The sequence below is a fragment of the Talpa occidentalis genome, unplaced genomic scaffold, assembly GCF_014898055.3.
Source record: "Talpa occidentalis isolate TD23 unplaced genomic scaffold, MPIMG_talOcc4v2.1 talOcc4.4, whole genome shotgun sequence".
In the NCBI taxonomy this organism is placed as follows: Eukaryota; Metazoa; Chordata; class Mammalia; order Eulipotyphla; family Talpidae; genus Talpa; species Talpa occidentalis.
Window position 1 is genome coordinate 19,771,447 of NW_023604295.1, and position 23,438 is coordinate 19,794,884.

General features: G+C 38.7%; 1 protein-coding gene across 5 annotated transcripts in view; it reads right to left on the minus strand.

Annotated features, from left to right (window-relative positions):
- TNIK (TRAF2 and NCK interacting kinase) overlaps positions 1-23,438 on the minus strand; it is a 400,363-nt gene that overhangs the window by 30,472 nt on the left and 346,453 nt on the right. For 3 of the 5 annotated variants that reach the window (XM_054700355.1, XM_054700353.1, XM_037525101.2), the window contains 4 exons: positions 21,280-21,443; positions 18,367-18,464; positions 17,513-17,536; positions 11,461-11,645 (listed from right to left, as the gene is read on the minus strand). In XM_054700355.1, coding sequence (XP_054556330.1) covers positions 11,461-11,645; positions 17,513-17,536; positions 18,367-18,464; positions 21,280-21,443 — 471 coding nt within the window. The remainder of the gene's footprint in view (positions 1-11,460; positions 11,646-17,512; positions 17,537-18,366; positions 18,465-21,279; positions 21,444-23,438) is intronic. The other 2 variants (XM_054700354.1, XM_037525105.2) reach the window with 1 other exon arrangement.

Consider the following 23,438-nt stretch of genomic DNA (forward strand, 5'->3'; position numbering starts at 1 on the left):
ATTTAGGTATGTCTCTTGCTCCCATCTTTACAATATATTGACAAGTGTCAACACACGCTGACAGCAGAGGCTGAGGCTCTCAGTGTCCTGTGCCACAGACCACAGCCCCACGGGAAGTGGCAAGCAGGTGATGCATCAAGGCCTGTTTCTCCTTATAAGTGTACTAACTGCCTCTTTTGTCATTTAGTTTTTTAATTGCTTCTTATGTGTTTATAAAAAAGAAAAATCTCTGGTCTCTGTGGTCCTAACCCAAGATTAATGAAGTATCCAATCCAGGAGAAACAAGCTACATTTGTGACATCTGTTGGACAGAGAAAGACATCTGTCAAGAATTTTTATCCAAAAGAGAGAGGCAAAGAATAAGAGGGCTGTAAGCCAAAGTTATATCAATTAAAAAAAGAAAACTAAAGAAAAAGATTAGAAGGTGAGTACTGGTCTATGGTGAAGGATTATGGATGTTTTGATGGTGGGTGTGGAGCGGTAACAAACATTCCAGGAGGTGAGAGCCTATACCCTTAAATCACATACAGTGTTGTGAAACAAAGTTACCTCAATTAAAAAAAAAAGCTAATAAAATGAAAACATTAAAAAAAAACACACAGCAAATATTTTACTTTGCAATTATTCAACTGGAGCAGTGGATTGAATCAGTGCAAATATGGCTTAGCACTGATGTGTTAGGGGAGAAATCCCAAAGACAAATTTTCAATATCTCTTTCCTAGAAGGGAGTTATGAATGGTGTTCCAGAAATATGGGAAAAGAAATTGCTGCAATGAATTTCTGGCAAATTGCTAGACTGGTAAGTCAGAATAGTTCACAAAACTATGATTTTTTTACTCCATTAGCTGAAATTTTTTTTTTTTCTGGTAAGTTTTTTCTTTTAGCTGGTTTAAATACTTGTTGGGAACATGATGGTATAAAATAAATAAATCAGTAAGTAAAGCATTTATCAAGGGTCAAGGCCTTCTAAGGTCGGAGTCACTTTTTTCTTCATCATTCAGGTGTTCGTTGCCACCGCCAGGAGCTAGACTGATTGCTCTGGTGGCCACCACCAGGCTTACATCATACAATCCAATGCTCCCCCACCATTAAGGAGTCTCAGGAGGGTGCAATGATTAAGGATATTTGTCACTACTTGTTTTTTTTTTTTATCTTGATGTCCTGGTTCTAGCCAAATATTATAGTCAAAAATGTGTTCCTAAGGATGAATTTTAATGACAAAAATATTTTCTAGAGCAATTTTCAGGTAACAACATATCTTGATTAACTATTCACTTACTTCAGTTAAACTCTACCATAGTATTTGCATTCTCATTATTGTTGTACTAAAGTTATAATCACTGGTTCCACCTTTTTTCTAGGCAAATCTTATAAAGATTTGATACACTGCTTTCTTTTTTCATGTCATATTTCAAAGGATTCTGTGGTCACAGCTTCTACCAAGCCCAGCTTTCCTGGAAAAGTTTTAAAGGTATAATTTTTTAAGGACATTTAATTTATGTTTATTTTTAGTCAACAGCAAGTTTTACAGTGTATAGTGTCAGCCTCTGTCACTTTTATTTTTGCCAAATATCTTCTGAGACTATTTTTCAATTCATATACTTTCAATTTTATGAGCCAGAACTGCTATGAGAAGTTTTTATAGTGAATAGTTTGGACTGTTTTGAGTTCTATTTTATATTATCTCCTCCAATAATAGTCCTTACAGATTGAATCACAAATAATAATCTGTATTTCTTCTTTAATCAATTTTCTTCTAAGATGGTCAGCAATATCTTTCAGATAATTCAAGTTTATTCTGTTGTGCAGGATTCTTTTTTTTTTTTTTTTTGGCTCTTCTGTATATATTGTTGATTGTGTGTATACTGTAATTGTTGTCCACACCATTAGTTTTTTTGTCACTATACAGTCTGATATAAGGTGATTCATTTTGATTACTTAAAATTCTCACAAATTTCTACAAGTTCCAAAGCACTTCTCTAAACATTTCTTCTTAAAAGGCAAAGTGCAGCAACAGTTCATATTTCAGGGACTGCAGTAATTTCTAATCATGGAAGGACTTCTCACTGAGCATGTCATCGCAATCACTCTTCCCACTGTTCTTATCTTTCTGGTTTTTGTGAGGAGAACTTTCTCTGAGTTTCCTTTAGATTCTCTGTTCTGCTTTGTTTCTTTTATGAACCGGAGCACCAAGCTCTGGCAGATAAATCTTTATCAGCCCTTCTGAAGTTTGCTCATTTGCTCACTCATTCATTCATAAACTTATGAAAAGCTGCTATATGTCTTGTACTACATGCCAGAAAAATTTAAATAATAAGGTATAATCCTCAACTTTCAGACAATATGATGAAGGTTGAGAGACTTGTAAGTATACAAATGATTGGCAAAAGACAAAATAATTAGTTTGCAATAGAGTATTTCTAATTTAGTGACAAAGCTAAATAGACTAGAAGAACAATGTTAATTGGAAGTGATTTCTTTTCTCCTTTTCTTTCCTGTGTTTTCACAATTCCTCTATGTTGGCTTTCTCTCAATTAATAAACACAGTAAGATCTTTCCTGTAGCTCATTTCATTAAAATGTTAACCTATATTTACCAATCACACTTAAATTTATCTCTTTTTTAAAGTTTATCTCTTTTTTAAACTGACGTTCTCTTTGCAAAGATCTGTTTCCTCCAGTTTATTCCTTGACACACTTTCCTTCACACTTCAAACTACCTTTTCTTTCTTTTTTTTTTAAAAGATTTAGTTATGCATACAAGAACTGGGGTATAGGCCAGAGGTGCCAGGGGGTGAGAGGATTCACCAGAGATAGAGCAGGGAACAGAACAGGCAGACTGAGGAAATACACTGCTGAGGGGAGCAGCGGGCAAGTCAGGAGAGGTCTGCTGCGCCATGTGGGTAGCTCCCTGGATGCCTGGGGATAGAACTCATGCTGCAGAACTGCAGATAGTGTCACAGTGCTATGCTTAACCCCTTGCGCCACCAGGGAGGCCCCAAACCACCCTTTTCTGTACTTGACTTCAAGCACCTTAAGGAAAATCCCTAAGCCATTTCTTAGCTCTCAAATTCTTTTTTTAAATTTTTTTTTTCAGGGCCTCCCCGGTGGCGCAGCGGTTGAGCGCTCGGTTGCGAAGCTGCCCGCGGCCTCTGCGGCGCCGGTTGGATCCCAGGCTGCTCCCCGGCCACCGGAGGAGGGTACCGCATGGTGCGCAGACCTCTCCTGCCGCCCGCTGCTCCCCTCAGCAGTGTACTTCGGTTCTTCTGCCTGCTCTGCTCCCCACTCTGGCTCTGGTGAATTCTCTCACCCTCCCGTGCTTCTGACTGTACCCAGTGCTTGTATAAACAAAACAAACAAACAAATAAATAAATAAATAAAAACATGCCTCTATTAAAAAAAAAATTAATAAAAAATAAATAAATAAATAAATAAATTTTTTTTTTCAGTTTTTTTTTTTTAATTAGCTCTCAAATTCAATGATTACCCTTTGGCATTTGCGTTGTCAGCCTCTTTCCTGTGCCTGTTATTACTGTTCATGTTACTCCACTCTTCTCTACTCTGTTGTCTTTGGAGAGACGATCGCCTGGTTTTCCTTTTATCCCCCTATTCCTTTTCCACCATGAGTGCTTCTTAAGTATTACTGGTCCCCAGAATTCTGCCCTTTTGGCAAGCTCCTCTCTAACAACATTGTAACCATCACCCATGTGTGCAACTGGCATTAGGTTCACTTTAATTTTGTTATAGCACAAAGAGTGAACCTTGCTGCAAACAAATTTAAAGACATCATTAAGGAGATTGGAGAAGCCTAGGAAAAAATGTATTAAATAATCTCACGGAAAGAGAACAAGGGGAAGCTGCTGACAGAAGTAACTGGAAATAAATGGAATCTATAAAACTGAAAACTACTCCTGCACTGTTGGTGGGAGTGCAAACTGGTCCAACCACTATGGAGAAATGTGTGGAGATTTCTGGACCTACTAAACATAGAGCTTCCATATGATGCAGCAATTCCACTCCTAAGTATTTACCCAAAGGACACAGAAACATCAATTCCAAAGAGCACCTGCACCCCTATGTTTATAGCAGCACTGTTTACAATAGCTAAGCTTTGGAAACAACCCAAATGCCCAAAAATAGATGACTGGATCAAGAAGATGTGGTCCATATACACCATGGAATATTACTCAGCATTCAAAAAAGATAAACATGCAATTTGCAGCAACATGGATGGAGCTAGAAGGGATCATGCTCAGCAAAATAAGCCGGAAAGAAAAAGAAAAATACCGGATGGTCTCACTCATAGCAGGAATCTAGAAAACTTAAATAAGGGACCAGGAAAAAGAACAACTATAAGAAAGAAAATATCAAAATCAACAAACAACTATGAACCAGAGACACTCTATGGGGGGTGAGGGGGTGGGGAAAGGAAGGCTTGGGGTCAAAATAAGGGGGTTGTAATTGTATGGGGAATATAAAAAAATAAAATTTAAATTAAAAACAAAAAAACAAAAAAAAAAAACCCTGAAAACTAAAGGAAAAAGAACCTGCACATAAGTATTGTACTCCAGTTGATAAAGTTGACTCTGCTGATATTGCTGTACACATACTGTGTTGTAAATGCCTTGTGCATAGGCACCATATGTATACACATACTGTAAAGGATGGCAGATTGTGAGAGCCAATTTCCTACTGCGGGAGTGGGAATTCACAGGTAAGCAAGGTCGAGGGGTACTAGAATGATCCATGTGGTAACAGAACAGAGATGGATACATTAGGACAAACTCATGTTTAGATTAATAAAGACACAGATGGCTACAGACAGGAATATTTGTAGATATGGGAACATACACAAGTTAACAAATACACATGTATTTCCTTTTTTCCTACTAGCTAAGAGGGCTTAAAAGATGACATTACAGTAGCAATGAGGATGTCTAATGCCCAATCCTTATTTCTAGTATCTTTCATTCACAAGAAGAATCAAAGCTCCTTGGAGAAGTGGCTGACTCCAGGATTGGGACAGGATACATACAAGATGGGCCTGGGGCATCTTAAGGTATCAGAAAGTGCTTGATGGGGGTTTACCCCACAAAGGGGCAAAAAAGTTAGCGAAAGTGAGCTTCTAATGGCTAAAGTTGAAATAATTTGAACCACAATATCAAGAACTATTGGGTCATATTCCAAAGTACAAAATAAATAGCCATTAGTCTACACCGATATAAATAAATGATTGAATACATTAAAAAGTGGACAAGAGGGAAATCTGTGTGCAGGAGAATTCCAAATAAATTATGTAGATACTCTGCCCTAAAGGAATGTAATTTCCAACTCCTTGAGTGCAGTCTGTGCACATGGCTTCTGTCCAAATAGTAGAGTATGGAGAGGAGAGGAAGATAACTTTTCAGTGGAGAAACCTGACAAGCACTACCTCAGCCAGATGATCAAGGTCAACATTCGGTCAAGTCATGTTGAAAAGAGGTAATGCAAGTGGGGCTACCTCTGTGACCTTCCTCCCCCCAAATTCATAACCCTTGTCTAATGATGAGAATAGCATTGGATAAATTCCAGTTGCGGCACATTCCGGAATATACCTCATCAGAACTCCTGAAGACTGCCAAGTTCACCCAAAACAAGGGCAGTCTGAGAGCTGGTCATAGTCCAGAAATAAATAACTGAATGTAATGTGATTTCCTGGATGGGAGCCTGGATCCAAAAAAGGACATTAAGTAAAAACAAAGGAAACCAGAATAAAGTACAGATTTTGGTTTAAATGTACCAACATTGGTCCTCTGATTGTAACACATATATGAGACTAACGTATTTCCTAACACTAGGGGAACTGCAGGGGGTGGAGAGAAGAATGGGAACTCTACTATCAGCTTACTTTTTCTATAAATCTAAAAATTCTAAAAATAAATTTTATTATAAAAAATGTAAACAAAAGGGCCTCCCCCGGTGGCGCAGCGGTTGAGCGCTGGGTTGCGAAGCTGCCCGCGGCCTCTGCGGCGCCGGTTTGATCCCCGGCTGCTCCCCGGCCACCGGAGGAGGGTCCCACATGGCGCGCAGACCTCTCCTGCCGCGCGCTGCTCCCCTCAGCAGTGTCCTTCGGTCCTTCTGCCTGCTCTGCTCCCCGCTCTGGCTCTGGTGAATTCTCTCACCCTCTCGCGCTTCTGACTGTACCAATATCAGTGCTTGTATAAATAAATAAATAAATCTTAAAAAAAAATTAAATTAAAAAAATGTAAACAAAAGCAGCAATTAAAAAAAAAAAACCCACTAAAGCCAGGTAAAGCCAAACCTGAAAACTAATCATTGAAATATGTCTATAAAACTAAAGACATGTTTCAGAGGGGGAGGGGAAAGGAAAGAATAAAGTAGACAGGGAGCACATACTGGACTGTGGGGGAGGCCTCTGAGTGCTTTGATGGTGCTATGGTAACAACACTTGCGGGGGGGATCCTACCAAAATACAAAACACAAATGATATAAACTGTTGCCTCGATAAAAAATATAAATCAAAACACCAAACCAAGAAAACCACTAAGGCTAAAACACCAGCTGTAACATTACATAGGCAAGCAATCCTTTGTTATAAAAATTACTTTTCCAATAGAGAGTCTAGGTAAGAAAAATTGTCCAAATTCCTATAAAGACTGTAAAAAATAAAACATGTCAACAAATTAAAAGGAAAACTATGGAAAATTTACTGTAATTAGGCTACAGATTTAGAACAGTAATTATCTCTAATTGGATTTGTCAAAGTGTTCCTCGAGGTATTGATTTAATTCAATTTAATACACATTTATTGAACACCTGCTGTATGAAAGGCCCTCGGTTTGGCACTGGATAGTGGATATAAAAGCAAAAGAAGACACGGCTCCTGAAAGAGGTAAGCCACTGGAAGGGCATAAAAACGTAACGCAAATACTGAGTGAGAGGCAGGATGTACATGAGAATGGGAGACACAGAGCGAGGTCATGCCAAGAAACACACAAGGCATTTGCAAAGTCTGGGGAAGAGGAGGTCTTGGCTGGAGCAGCTGGGGCAGCCATGGGCTGCAAGGATGAAATGGTTGTAGAGCGCAAGGTACACAGCAGCACCGGAGCCACCTTCCGGTGATCAGGCAGAGCCTGGACAAGGGATGGAGGCAGAGGACGGGAGGCAGGGGTCGCACTGCCCTGGTTGGGCATGACATTCTAGTGGGAATGGAAAGGCGGGTTTCACTGTGCAAACTACACGTTGTGGGAATGTCAAAAATCCCGGGTCTATGCTAGCGGTAGGTGGTCCTGAAGATCAAGACCAAATCTTACATGTGCTGTTCTGAAATGGACCCTGGTGCTTGGGGGAAGGAAAGCAATGCAGAAGGATGCCCCGTGGCATGCCTGATGTGAAGCAAATGAACTTCAAGAGTCCTTTCTTCTCTTCCTTCTATTCTATAAAGCATTTCTTTTTCCCTACTATGAAAACAGTACATGCCGATCATAAAATTGGAATATACATAAAATGAAAAACCCTCAGAGTTGTAGAATGCAGAGGTAATCACTTTTATAATTTTGCTCCATTTCTCTCCATTCATTACTTTTCTATGTGTGCCGAATTGGGAATAGTGCAACTGGTTAGTTAGGGAATACAATCTCTTATAGATTTTACTGTACTATAAATATGAGAGCAGCCCCATACACGGAAAAAGTTCATTTACACATCAGGGTCTATGGTTGCTTGTCTGAATGGCTGGGCTCATTTCTGAGAAGCTCTTTTGTATACATTTCATGATAGTGAACTATGTTATGATATACTTTCATTTTTTGCTCTACAAATATATAGCACAAAAAGGAAAGACTTTTTTTTTAAATTAGAAAATAAAAGTGACAAGAATATATATATATATATATATATATATATATATATATATATATATATATATATATATAGGAAGCATTTTATCTTATCTCCAAAATATCCTATTCCTGAAGAACCAATTGTTTTATAATGGATTTTTTTAACATTGTGGAGTTACTGGGCCTTCCTGGTGGCGCAAGGGATTAAGTCTCAGCACTGTGAAGCTACCTGTAGCCACTGCTGCATGAGTTCAATCCCCAGCCAGGGAGGTGACCCACATGGCACAGCAGACCTCTCCTGTCTCACCTGCTGCTCCCCTCACCAGTGTATGTCAGTCAATCCACCTGCATTCTGGCCCTTACCCCAGTTCTTATATACATAAAAAAAGATTTATTTATTTATTCGAAAACTGGGGTACAAGTCAGAGGCGAGGGAAGGCAAGAGAATTCATCAGAGAGAGTGGGGAGGAGAACAGTCAGATGGACCGAAGACACTGCTGAGGGGAGCAGCTGGCGAGGCAGGAGAGGTCTGCCATGCCACGTGGGAATCTCCCTGGCCAGCCAGGAATCAAACCCGTGCTGCAGAGGCTGCAAACAGCTTCACAGTGTGGCGCTCAACCCGCTGTGCTACCGGGGAGGCCCAGTAAAATAGATCTTTAAAGAAAAAAACACATGAAGTTACTTAGGCAATACAACTATCATGCTGTAGCAGAACAGACTATGTATGTGATATTCACAAAGAATATATCTTTACCAAATTCAAACAAACACACATGCTTGCATCCTGCTTTTTCTCTGCATATAATTCACTGGTAATTAAATATCTGAAATGTTCTTTAATGAATGTGTATTTCAATCTGTCTAAAATCTACCAATTCTTTAAGGGGTATGTCAAATTTTGCCTCCCCTAGAACACTCAATGTTAGTTCTTTATCATTCTCAATTGGATCAAGGTAACTGATCATCCAAATTACTTTATTAGTCTCTAGTCTGTTCTCTTTCTAAATCATCTTGCTGAGAATATGTCTCTCCAACAAAGCATGTCACTCCTTAGCTCCAGAGACCTACAATGATTCCCCAGTGGCCCCAGTGGCTAAAAGAGAAAGTACCTACTTCTTGGTCTGGTTTCAGACCAATGGACTAATGTCCTAATCATATACCCTAATTTCCTACCACACTCAACCTTTATTTCTACTCCCTCTGACTTGGATTCTAGTATTACCCCATGTTCCTTTCTATCTTGACGACAAGTATTTGTGTACACATTTCTCCTCTGGATAAGGCTCTAAATTCTTTGAAGCCAGGACTTGTAATTGCAGCTCACAGCAATTAAATGCAAATCAAAGTAACTGGAGACCAGTTCTATTCCAGACACCATGCAAGGTGTTAAGAACAGAGAGATGAAAAAGATACAGCCTTCATCCTCATGGACCTCACAGTCTGGAGAGGGAGGCGGAAGGTAATAAACCATCCTGATTCAAGGCACAGCATGGACCAGCAGCAATCCACATGAAAATACAAGAGGAGAAGAGTTATAGCCAAGGACTCTATCTGCAGACGGGGTGTAAGTGATTTCTAAAGAGATAAAAGAGTGCTAGGCCGCAGAGAGAAGGCATGGCACAGTCTATTCAGGAAATGTTACAAAAATGGATGTGTCTGCAGAGGTAAAGAGGTCACAAACTTTTCTTTAAACATGGGTAAACCCCATTTAGAGTCTTGCAAAATATGCTGGGAAGCTTAAAAACCCAATGAGATTTAACATCACCCCAAAGCACTCTTGGTTATTCTTTTTTCCTCTGGGTATACGCTTAAAAAAAAAAAAACAATGTGAAGTTACTTAGGCAATATTACTTTGAAGATTTCCATGTATAATTTTGTTTTTATTCAACTAGAAAGCAAACTTTTGGAAGGTGGACTAAAGTGTGCACTATCTGAATGTCTCAAGCCCTCAGTATGGTGTCTAACACATAGTGAAAGCTTAACTAGTTTTTTAAATTTGTAATCTACTGTCATCCTAGACATTGTATGCTCAGTACTTAAAGGGAATTCAAAACATCTGTTAGAAGAATTAACCAATGCTGAGTCAAGACAAAAAATGGAAAGGAACAGCATATTTTGTAGAAATGTTCTGGATTAGTGATTTTGCCTCTAGAACAATTTTATTTGCTGTTAAATAGCAATTTAATGCAATTTGTTTCATAATGTCATATTTTAGCATACTTATGGTTGCCAGCAACTGGGTAATCAACACTAAAATAACAAGTATGGATTTTCATCTGTGGCAATTGGATCTGTCCCTCAGAATTTTTAATATTTAATCATTGTTAATAAACTACATTTCCTGCAGACTCACCAGCCCTGCCCCTGCAGCCTCTGCTGGACAAGACTGTAATCTTTAGCCTGAAAAGGCATCTCTATAGGGAGAGTGTTGTGATGACCAAGATTAGTAGCTGAGCCAAAGAAATGGAGGTGAATGAGGAGTGAAGATGGAAAATGTAGCATCACACTCTGTGATGGGAATAGCAAACAAAAGCAACAGGACTTGGTGTCTGAGAAGGAAATAAGAGATGTATGTCATGTGATTAAATTAATATTTATTTGTACTTGGGAAGCCCTGGGGGAAGATGAGAGGTTCTTTCATAGAATCCAGTCTGCTGAGAAAAAAAGGAAGTGATTCTCCCTTTAAAAATGAATCAGATAAAGGCTACAAATATAGGTAAGTATAAATACAGATATAATTATCCAAAAGGAAGATCACAAAGAGACTAATAAAATGTATGTAACAAAATCAAAGAAAAAAAGGATCAAGTGACAGTGAAGAAGATGAAGTAGAAAAATCGTAACAGGACATATTTAGGCCAAAAACCACAAGTTTGACTCCTGATTCTTTTGATGGATGCTAACCCACACTGCTACACCCATTTCTCCTTATTTGGCAATGATGGTGATGATGAAATATATAGCTCATGTTGCTAATTTTAAACTGTAAATGTCATTGCACATAATTTCACTCATTTCTAGGAGAAAGGCACATGCCAACCGTCTGGCTGTCAATATTGTACTCCCTGGGAATCCAAGACTGTCACCGCAGGGACAGGCACCCAGCAACAGTCTTAGATAAAACAAATGCACTCTTAGAAACACTCTGTATTCTGGGTGACCATGGAGAGAAGTAATTACAAAACTATGCTCCAGTAAGAACTCAAGTTCCCAGTCAATTGATCCAACTAGAGACCCATAGATATTATATTTAATTCATTTTTCTTGTCCTCTTGTTTGGGAGACTAGCCCCTCTTGGCCTACATTTAAAAAGAAGTCCGGGGGAGGCCCCCCTGGTAGCCTAGGGATTAAGTCTCAGCACTATCACCCCTAAGGCCTGAGTTCGATCCCCAGCCAGGGAACTGACAAATCATGGTACAGCAGACCTCTCCTGTCTCACCTGCTGCTTCTCTCAGCAGTGTATTTCAGTAAATCCACCTGTTCTACTCCCAACTCTGTCTTTGGTGAATCCTTTCAGCCCCACCCCTCATCTCTTTGGCCTATACCCCAGAGCTCTTCTATGCAAAAAAAAAAAAAAAAAAAAAAAAAAAAACCCAAAAAAAAACCACAGTCCTCTTACATCAGTCTGGGTATGTCACTGACAGCCACTGTTCCATCTTGGGTCTCACTCTCTCCATCTTCCTCTTCTTCATCACTACTTTCTGACTCCTCACTGGAGGAGGAGTAATCAGTCACCTTCTTCAGTGGGCGGTTTGTTTCTTCAATCCGGAGTTCTCTTAATTCTTTGGCCAATGCTGTCAGATCCTACAAAAGAAAAGTTTGTTCAGCCTGGATAAATTGTAGATATGATCGAAGCTACATCTCTCAGCATGTCAGTGCTCCAGCTTAAGCAACCAGAGAAAAAGCTCGATAGAGAACTGTTACAAACATAGTTACTGCATGGAGCTAAGAAAACGATGTTTGTAGCGTGTAGAAACTAGAAAAGAAAGATGAAATAAATTTAAACTTTGTTCAAAAACCAATTGCTAGACTGAGACTGTTCAGTTCCGAATATACACGTGCATATATGTGCATGCACGCGGTGTGTACACATATATGCAAACACAGGCTTCTTATTGTACTTTGGGAAGGTGAAGTTGGTCACCCTCAGGGTTAATGGGAAAATACATGGGCTTAGTAATTGTTCCCCAGGATTTTGGGACTCCTGCCCAACCCATAGTCATGGCCTTCCCCCTTATGATTGCTACTGTACCAAAATCTAGCATCAGTTACCGAACAGAGCAATTCCCAAGGTTCCAGACACTACAATGACTCATTTGGTGTGTCATCATTCCCTGGAGAGCAGAGGCACCACATCAAAAAATGGCCCACCCCAAATCCTAGTGCCACTGAAATACAGAGCCACAGAGCTGAGTTAATCAAGAGGAACAACAACAAAATAAATAAAGAGAAAGAAAAAAGAAAGAAAGAGTTCTCTTCCAGAATGATAGGTGTTTTTTTACTTATTTTTTTTTAAGCTTTAAATGGCAGTCATCTGGCAGAAACCCTGGTGAATAATGTAAAAATGAATATGCAAACACCAAGAGGAAGAGATAATTTCTCAGTTTTCCATGAGTATGATGAAACCTTTAGCCTTATGGATGTGATGATGTGGTATTAATCACCAGGCATATTGCAGGCAGTGTGCTGGGTATCTGGCTATCTTTTACTGTACATGCTTTCAGAGCAATGCAGAGGAAAGCAATTCTGCAAAAGCATGGCCGCTCTAATTTGCATGGGTTAAATTGCCTATGGCACGCAGCATGCAAATGAGGAAAAAGCAATTGGACATCAGTCTTACCATTTCGCCCTATATTAGTGACCCATGTGGGAATCAGAGCATTCAGTGAGAGACAGGGGATTAGGGAGAAAGAAACTCATTGAAAAATACTAAATCCCACAGTTTCTTATGGCCATATTCTCTCTTTATTTCAATCCAGAAATGTATTTGATTCAGCTGATGTAGAATTTGGAGCAATCTAGGTGACCTAAATGACATTTGATAATCTGTCCTAATTGGTTAGAAGGAAAATTGGTAACTGTATGTAATTAAATTATAATTTTATTTTGAGAAGACAACAAATCATCATGTTAATTTACTACATTGTGGTTAAGACTAGAGGAAATGCTTCAGGTGTTTTATTTAGACTAGGAAGTGAAGTTATTCATGCTGCTAAATGAAGGAATCATCCTTTCTTTCTAATTTCATGGAAATCAAAGGAAAAGCAATCATGACTTTAAAATCTGTGCTGAAGTCATTTGAATTGAAGCCCTTGGAAAATGGAAGTTTCTGAAAATTCAAATTGTGCATTTTCCACATGAACACACTTCCTGGGTGTTTACACATGTGCACACGAGCACACACATGCGTGGCTTTCATCTCAGCGTGTGTCTGCCCCATCCGTGCAAATGAAATAGAATTGTATTAAAGAATCAATGGTGTTTAAATATGAAGTATGCCATTAAAGAAGAAAAAAATTACCACTTAGATAGAATGCTATGCAAATTAACTTTTGATTTTTTGGCCATGGGCCAAAACAGAAAAGCTAATACCCAGATTTTAGCTTTGACTTTTTATTTCCTCTTGACAACTGCCAATATTTATCTTAATCAAATTTAGAGGAAAGTGACAGGGATGCTATACTTGAGCACACTGGGAAAAATATAGTCTAGGTAGTTGTTAAGGCTATGAATGGAAAAGCACATTATAATCTTCCAGATCAGTAAAATAACAAAGTTGGTAAATTTATTTCATATTTTGTCCTCTATATATTAGGATATGTTAAGTCTCATCAAGGAATAAAACTAACATTTAAAAGTTTATTTGTTAGAAAAGACAATGTAAAGAGAGAATATGGTTTAAAATAGGTTATTTCTAATATCAATAATTCTGAATAATATATTAGCTATGATTTATTTAAATTAATACATTTTCCCCATGGCTTGTTTCCTTATCTCTGACATTTCAAAATAAGACAAAGGAAATGAAAAAAATAATAATCACAGCTACTTAGAAATATTTAGTTGGCCCAAAGCCCATGGACTTTAAGAAACTCTAATTTGTTAACATGACCTAAATTTTTCTAAACACGGTATTTATGAACACTTTAAAACTCTGACCTGCTTTATAATTTCACTTTTAATTAGAACTTTTTGTTTCTGCATTATTCAAAAGCTATCGTTCTTGAAACAGAAATAATTGCAAATTCCTTTTATGATTAATTGGTAACAGTGCGGAGGGTGAGTCATATGAAAATCCCAAGGTAATAATAATGACCAACTCAAAAGTAATATCCCCAGTCAAAGAAAATTAATCTTCCATCGCCAATAGTCTGTGTTTAGAGGAAGTTTTGCTCCTTATTCTTCCACTCTGGAAAAACTGACAATAGCAAAGTTATAGGAAATAGACATGATCTAAAATGGACACCTTTGGGTTCAGATCCATTTTCATACATTTTTATTTTCTGAAAAAACCACATATTTCCCTACATAATGAGTTTTTATGGTAATTTGTTGCTTGGTTGTTCTAGGCCTTAAGTTAGAAAATATCAAAAAAGAGGAAAAAGTGCTATTTATTGTGAAAATAATTGAGATGGTATAACTAAAAATGTGATATGGTAAAATGTAAGGAGTAAATGTTAAAATAGTTTCAGAGGCTCTTATCTGAAGTTTTCTTTGGTGTAACACTTTTCAGAATCAATTAGGTATAATTTTTCATTTAAAAAAGTTTATGAATACCTCACCTAAAAAGGTGTTCTTTTAGATCTCTTTTTAGAAACAGAATGGTTTACTGAAATTTTAGTTCAAGTTTTTGAACTATTAAAATTTTAAGCTGGTCTTTACATATTAAAATATTTTTTTTTCTTTTTTAGGAAATCTAAAGTTAGAACATTGGGGAAATCATTGAACTTTAATAACCTCGTCTGAGATAAAAGGGGTTTGGACTACAGTATTCCTCAAAATCTGTCCACTCTACCTAGGAATGTGACTTCAGGACTTTTAAGATTCCTATCTGGTAATGAAAAATTAGTGGTAAAGTCAGTGTTTGTTATACATAATTAATCTTCATGCTATAGATTTAACTGTGCTACAATAAAAAGAACTTTTTTTTCCCAAGATGTTATTAAATAATCACAGACCACATTGTACAATCTCATATTCTGTCAAAAAAATATACCACACTGATAGAAACTTAGCCATATTGATTTTTCCCCCCTTAAATTAGTGATAGCTAGCACTAAGTGCCTCTAGATATGCTGCTTTGGCATGCACATTATTTTGAGCTGAAATCAATCAAGGCCTCAAATATCCAGAAAAAGAGTTCATGATCTTTGCTCTCCTATCCAAAGAATTTAGATAGAAGATCTTTTCCAGAAAAAAAGCTATCACCCTAGATAACTACAACATAGTAGGAACTAGATTTGGTAGACAGGAAGAAACTTAGCTGAATTTATTAAACTCCTTCCCTGTCCCAATGTTTACTGCATGGCTCAGAAAACATTTGTTTCCTAAGTGTGTGTTCTTTTTCATCTTTCTATAAATTGCCTGCCTTCCCTGCGAAGTCCCAAATGCTACTTCCTTCTCTTTAGTACAGAATGACATCTATCCTGATTTTGTCTAACTCTCTTTGGAATCCTCATGTCTATACAGATTCCGAGAATGTATGCAATTAAATTCATTTTTTTCATTTGTCAATCTGTCCGATATTAATTTTATTATTTGCCAGTCAAGAAGAAGTGAGAGGGAAAAGATGAACTTCCTCTTCCCCTGACATTACAATAGTCAGCATCATGTTTTCAGAAAGTTTTAAGACTTTCCATCTCATGTTAAGGAAATGGTAAATCAGTCTCTGGAGAAGGAAGCATATCAAAACAGAGGGATGGAGATGGGAGAAAAGTTTAATTCAAAGCTTTTCAACTGTGGCATTATTAACATTCGAGTCTGGATAATTCTTTATTGTGGGTTGTTCTGTGCATTGTAGGATGAGTAGCAGCAACTCTGCTCTATCTCTAAGATGCCAGTAGCACTACCTCACAGCTCCAAGCTGTGGCAACCAAATAGAAGGCATTTTCCAAATACAAATGACCATAGAGACTTTGGTATACATTTCACACCCCTCAATTACTTATAATTACTTATACTTCTATTTTTGCCCTCTCGTTCCTGTCCAGTGTGCTGGAGTATACCGAAACCAATAAAGCAATTTTTTTAAAGCCTTAAATGCCCAAGGTTAACCAGATCAAATAAATGAAGAGCTTTGTCCCTCATGCTGGTTAGTTTCAGGATTCATGAGATTTCCCTCTAATTGTGCCCCTATACAACCCCATTTCATTGGCAGCCCTAACACCAGAGCATCATTCCTTTCTTCAACTGTTTGGGGGAAAATTGGTAAAAATTATGATAGTCCCTGTCCTCACTATTATGAGGGAAAATGGCAAGGTCAAGCCACGGAACAATTAAACATTCCCCTTTTTTCCTTTCTATAAATGCCATCCACATACTATAGACATATAAAGTCTTATTCTTTTATAACCAATAATCCTTTCACTATGATGACAACTTCTCCAATCAAACTGAATGTGAGGCATATTCTGAAAAAGTGAGGCTTTCTGGTAAAAATTAGTTGCATAGAAACATGTCCTTCTTGGCTTTATGCAGCATTTCATACTTCATAAAATGTTCTGCACCCATGATTCTTAAGTGATCCCCAACAATCTGTGAGCAATGCAGAGCAGGTGTTTATCCCCATTTTACAGATGAGGAAATTCTGACCCAGAGAAGTTACAAGACAGGTCCCAGCCATTTATTTTACTGGGGGATCCAGAATTTGAATGCAGTCTGTTGACCCGAAAGCCAGTGCTTTTTCCATATCATTTCACAAAAATGGTGCTCAGCAGAGCTACAGCCTTAAAGCCATAATGGTAGTCTTCAAATTCCATGCATTTAGGACTATTTGAAGGCCTGGCTCTTTAAAAAAAAATCCCACTAGGCTGTATTCATGCAGGTCTGACAAACAGCAGTAAGGCAGTCATCTTTCTTAGCAAGATACCTACGATTGACAAAGCCATATATTTTTCTAATGGAAAAATGTCTCCACAGATAAGGAAATAAAGTCACTTAACTCGCCAGGATTCATTAACTAAAGTTGATGTTGCTGCTGATGCTGTAGTTAATGTCCCACAAAATTAATCTAACAGTACCGAGTAACTCCTTGTTCACAAATCACACACTATAAATTAGCAGTGCTCTAGATGTCTCTTTTCTTTGTTAGTAAAAACCACTCAGAGTCATCCCCCCAGCAGGCTGGCAAGTGCAGGGTAAGAGCTCAGGCTTTGCTGTGGAAAGATACCAGAATGAAAAACTGTGCCAGCAAAAAGCACTAATGCTTCTCTTGTGCCAGACTGGACACTGGAGTTGTGATGTTCTGGCTTAGAAGGAAGGTCTTGGAAGCTTTACACAGATATCTGAGGGTCTCTGGTTGACTTGTGTTGAAGGGGCTCTCCTCCCAGCAGGTCACGCCGAGTGAATTTAAATCTGTGATCCAATTAGCCCCCTTTCTGAATGTCAACATCAGGATATCAGTTTTGTATTTATATCTTGTTAAAGCAGGACCATGAAAAGGTAATACTAACCTCATCTATAGCTTTCTTATAGCTCTGCGATAAGAGGAGCCCAATCCAGAAGAATCCATGGAAGGGAGAAAGCCAGAAGAAAGGCAGCAGGTAAGACACAAAACGGGAATTGTTAGTACACAAGAGAACTTCAAGCCAGTCATGCAAATCCCTTCATTATTACTCTTATTATATAGAAATACTTTATGTTAAAAGGTAAAAAACACAAACCAAAAAGAATTCACAATCATTTCATGGAAAAGTCTCTACAAATATAAATAAAACAAGCAGGTAGCAATTCATCCAAAATTAATTCCCAAGTTTCAAATTTAGCCTCCATTTGCTCTTCCTTCTTTCTTTAAGACTGTTGGGGACTTGTTATATATCAGGTGGTAAAACTGTTAGGCTCCCTGTCAGACCATGCTTACCAGATTTTGGTCCAGAAAACTTAGTTCTAGGTGCATGAAAACAGCAGAAAAGTTGTAACATTAATTCATATGAAAAATAATAATGGGGAAAGGGTAGAACAGAAAAGAGAAATCTATGGAAAGTGCCCATATTGTCTTAAGTCTTAGCTTCAACATCTTTTTGCTAAAGCCACTGAGTAGAAATTATGGAATGACATGAGCAATTTTTCTTTTTGTTTTGTTCTCAAAAGTAGTGCTAATGATCAGCAAGATATCTAAGGATGGAGAAACAAACCAAGGTCTATTCATTTCTCTCCTAATCGGGTATGACTTCCTTCTGGATGCTGCCAGCATCTGTTAATCTCAACAGTTTTTCATTCACAATTATGAGTTTATCCCCAACTACTTTATCCTGTGTGTTCACTGGGACACTAAGTATTCAAACCTCTTTGAGAGAAAAACACTCACAGCTGGTCGACTGGGTCGGGTAATATCCCTGGATTCTTCTGGTTTCACCTTGGAAGGCTCATGGGGAAGCACAGGTGATCCTTCTGACTTACTGTTGGCTAGAGGGAAAAAACAGAAGGCCAAGAAATACAATGACTGTGCTGCCTCAAATTCTGGAGTTCTGTGGTGAGTCATCTGGGTGACTCGGAGGAGACATCATCCACATAGACAAATCCTCAACATATTCATGAAAAGAGTAAATGTTCACCAAATAAAATCAAGCCTGTAGTCTAAAAGTCACTAGTAAAAATAAGAAAAACCAGCAAGCACCACCACCATCATCAATCTGGGCATGAATTACTGGGCACTAGTAGTGCCAATGCTTTCTGTGTCAATGTCTCATTGCATTCTCACTCCAACTCAATGATGTGGCACTATTTTCCTGTTTTATAATTGAACACAGATGATACAACTGGCCTATGGTCACACTGAAATTATGGGCCAAGCTGGGATTTGGTGTGATTTTGAAGTTCTATTCTCAATTATGGTAAACTAACTTAGAATTCTAAGTTTGATTTCTTCTTTTACTACCTACCCATTATGATAAATAATTTTGATGGAATTTTCTGGGAGGGGGGAACCCTATTTTACTTGGCGGAATGATCTTTATTTTTTTTTTTTTAATTTTTTTTTTTTTTTTTTTTATAGAGGCATGTTTTATTTATTTATTTATTTGTTTGTTCGTTTGTTTTGTTTATACATGCACTGGGTACAGTCAGAAGCGCGGGAGGGTGAGAGAATTCACCAGAGCCAGAGTGGGGAGCAGAGCAGGCAGAAGGACCGAAGTACACTGCTGAGGGGAGCAGCGGGCGGCAGGAGAGGTCTGCGCGCCATGTGGGACCCTCCTCCGGTGGCCGGGGAGCAGCCGGGAATCGAACCGGCGCCGCAGAGGCCGCGGGCAGCCTCGCAACCCAGCGCTCAACCGCTGCGCCACCGGGGAGGCCCCGGAATGATCTTTAAATGGAGTGGGCATGTTGTTTGGGTCCTTGAAGGAGTAAGAGGCAGCTGGAAAAAGTCATAAAGGAGAAGGATCCTACAGAGATTCAGAGCAAGGGTGGGGGAAGGGCTCCCTGATGATTACAGACTGAAGAGCATTCCTCCAATTCTGAGTTTATAGGTGAGAAGAAGCCATTTAGGGTGGAAGAGAGTTTTTTTTTAAAGATTTATTTATTTATTTATACAAGAACCGGGGTACAGACCAGATGCATGGGAGGGTGAGAGGATTCACTGGAGACAGAGCGGGGAACAGAATAGGCAGACTGACGAAATACACTGCTGAAGGAAGCAGTGGACGAGACAGGAGAGGTCTGCTGAGCCATGTGGGACCCTCACCAGCCAGCCAGGATAGAACCCGTGCTGCAGAGGCTGCAGACAGCTGCAGAGCGCTGCGCTCAACCGCCTGCGCCACCAGGGGAGGTCCAGAAGAGAGTTTTTGTTTTAAAGAGGACTTGCAAGGATATATCAGGGACATAAAATGCTTTGAACCCAGGAAACTAGGGCCCATGGAATGAATTAAACTTGAACCATATCAGAGAAGTAAAATGATATGCCTAATTTTGGTTTTCTTTAGTATTTGCTGTATAACAATGAGAATGAGTTGCTTATGGAGAGAAAAGAGGTACAGGAATGACAGTTTTCTAAATTAAGTAATTTTATGCTTTGGGTCAAGACAACAAAAGTATACATAGATGTGGGCTGTGTCATTGATGTCAGTAGAGTGAATACAGGGGCAAAGACCAGGTCCCTATTCCAACTCAGAGATGCCAGCAATGCATGTCAGATGCCAAGTTCTTCAAGATGGACAGTGATTTTATCGATTTAAAAATTTAAGAGGATATTAAGAGACAAAATATGGCTGTATCTAATGGAGAGATTAAGAAAGAATTAAGGACTGGTGATTTTTGTCAGGACAGATAATATGTAAGTGTGCTAATATTTATCAAATTATACTTTAAAAGGTCCTGGTCTTTGCTGTTTGGAAGCACTACATCTTTTGAAGAAGGTTATTCAGAAACAGTAAATTTTGACTAGCTAGAAACAATGAGTTGTCATGTATAATTAGATGGACATATTAATGTTTTTCACAAGTTTCCTCACTTATGAAAACTAAACAATGATGAATGGCTTGAATTAGATGGACAGAGACACTAATTTTACCTCTCTAAAAGGAATAACAAGAAGCATCAAATATAGTTTTTAATTAATTATCTTATATCTTTGTTAATTTTTGGATAGTATTTGATTTCTCCCCTCAGGTGTAGTCTCTGTAGTTCTCCTACCACCACAGCACCCGTGATCCATCACCACAGGCCCCTGTGCTCTTCCCACCCTATTTTGACCCCTCACCCCTGCTCCTCCTGGATGCCTCAGATCTCTGGTCAGCTTGCCAGTCAAAGACATTTTTGTCCTCTTGACAAAAAAAATGTGTATTCTATATTAGTCTTTATTAAATTCCACTTTGAGGAATACATAGTGATATGAACTATGTTCAGAATATGAGAAATGACATTGGCACAAGGGGGTGAGGTTACTTGGGGGTACATGACACTAATCAGGCAATCAAATGACATGGAAATTCAGGTGGGTGGTGATTATATTTTCAATAGGATCAATATTCCGTGATCTCCCTGGAAAACACTGGTATCTGTGATTAGAAAGAATTTAGTCCACACTGTGATGGAATACTTGTAACTGAGGCTGATGACCCCCCTCTACTAAGGAGATTGATGTTGAGGGCAGTTAAGGGGCTCCCCAGCATCACATGGTGGCCACACCAGGAGCAGTATTCACTGAAGTCAGGAAGCAACCTGATTCTCCACCCACGGCTCTCCTCTACAGGTAGCGCCCCATGGGAAAGGGAGGGGAAAGCTGTACCTCGAACTCTGGTCCGTTCACTGGACCCTGCTTGTGATCCAGGCTGAGAACCTCCTTGGGAGCTTGGCTGAGAGCTAGGAGTGCTGGAGCTGGAGGAACTGCCACTGCTCGTCCTCTGCAAGGGGCTCTCCAAGATGGGTTCCGTTCTCCGGAGATCGGGGTTGCTGCAAGGAGGGCACAACACAGTGACTCCACTCTTGAGACCTAACTGTTAGCAGACATGAGCACAGTCCAGCCCCGTCCCCAGCACAGTGGGGTAAAGACAGTGATATGTGACTTTGCATTGAAGGGGTCAGTGGAAATACTAGTCATGCCTTCCTCCCTGGCTCTGTGGAAGTCTGGGAGCCAGATACTGAATCTGGAAGGAATGAACTCATGGGTTATCACACAAAAAGCTTTAGTTCTGAAAAGTGGATTCTTCCAAGGAAGCTTTTTTTAAACTTTCCCCCCTGTGCTCATTGCAGAGGACTTGAAAAATATTAAAGGTAAAAATAAGGAAGCAACATATGCAATCTCTAAAGCGAGAGATGTTCAACTATGTTTTACTATTTGGTAAGCTGTCTTTTAGTCTTTTCTCTTCTGCATGTATGGACACATACTCTATATTCAGTTTTGCATCTTGCTTTTTTTTCTTTTGCTATTGCATTGTGAGCAGTTTCTTATGCATCTGAAAATAAAAATGGCTGCAGATGAGTCTACTATATAGATGAATTAGTTTAACCAGTCCTCTGTTGTTGGATACTGAGGTGCTTCCAATACATTGCTGTGACACTTAATACAAAATAACCTCCTGCATGCACACACATACCCAATCACATCTCAGTTTCCTGGAATTGGAATTCTTGGCATAAACTGGGAAATGTATGTGTATGCATATGTGTGTATGTGAATGTATAAGGATATTACCAGTTTTCACTTAAGTATATAAAGTGATCCAGTTCATTGAATTCTCACTAAGCTTCATTGTGAGCAGTTTGCCCTTTTGTGAAAATTTGCATGCTATTGTTTTAGCGCAGGTTTAAAAATTACTACTGAGGTGGAATCATTTTTATCCTGATTTATTTGCCAGTTATAATTTCTTCTGTGAATTAGTTAATCAAAGTCTTATATTGGTAGTGGAAACCACACTTAAATTTTTTTTTTTTGCAAGAAGCCTTTATATATTGCCTATTATCAAAGGGAAGTGTATTTAAAAATAATTATTATAAAGGGCTAGTCAAGAACAAATCAGTTTGTTGCCAGCCTAGCAGCCCACTGTTTATAAGTATATTGTATTATTTGTCCTCATAACTTTACTGCCCCCAAACAGTGATATTTATTCATTTACTCAGGTCTACACCAGTCACTGGGTCAAGCATTTGAGATAGGTTAATAAACCAGACACAGCCTGTGCCCTCTACCAGCTTACCCAGAAACACTCAATGAATTACCAACACACTTTGGGCAACAGGGAGCATGGGGAGGGGTTGGTCTGCCACTTGCAGCGAGCAGCCTGCTGGGCCAAAAGAAAAGACATCCAAGCAGTGGTGGTGGGAGGCAACTACTGGGGTTTTCATCATTTTATAAAATAAGTAGCATTCTCAAAGTTCCTACAAAGCTCTTCTAAAATTTATAATTCACAGGCCTTTTCATCTTCCCTTTAGACTTAACTGTAGTGAAACCTGAAACTCAAAGCTCAGATGACTGCAGTCCAGCTGCTGATGGAACAACAATGCCCCCTCCATGCTTCCAAGTCAGTTCTCAAGCAAGATTTCATGTCTTTGCCATAAAGTTACTATAGTGTACTGATTTTAATGCAGTGAGCTGTCATACTAGCATGTAATTTTATGCTTTCATTTTGCTTGGTCCATTTCAAGAGTATCAAGCGTGTGCCAGGTACTCTGCACGGTGTTGGATATCCAATGTCTCACATATAAACAAAAATAATAAGGTCCCTTCCCTTAAGACCACTGCAGTTTATTCAGCAGAAATCACACATCACTCTACTAACAACTAAACCAAGTTATCTTTTTGAAAACACAGGAATCTTCCTTGTTGGTAACATATCTGCCAAAAACATTTGGTCTAGTTACAAAAATCCTTAAATATTATGTTTGGGCAAACATGGATGATGGCCCTGAAAACATTTTATATATATAAATAAATTTGTTATCACAATT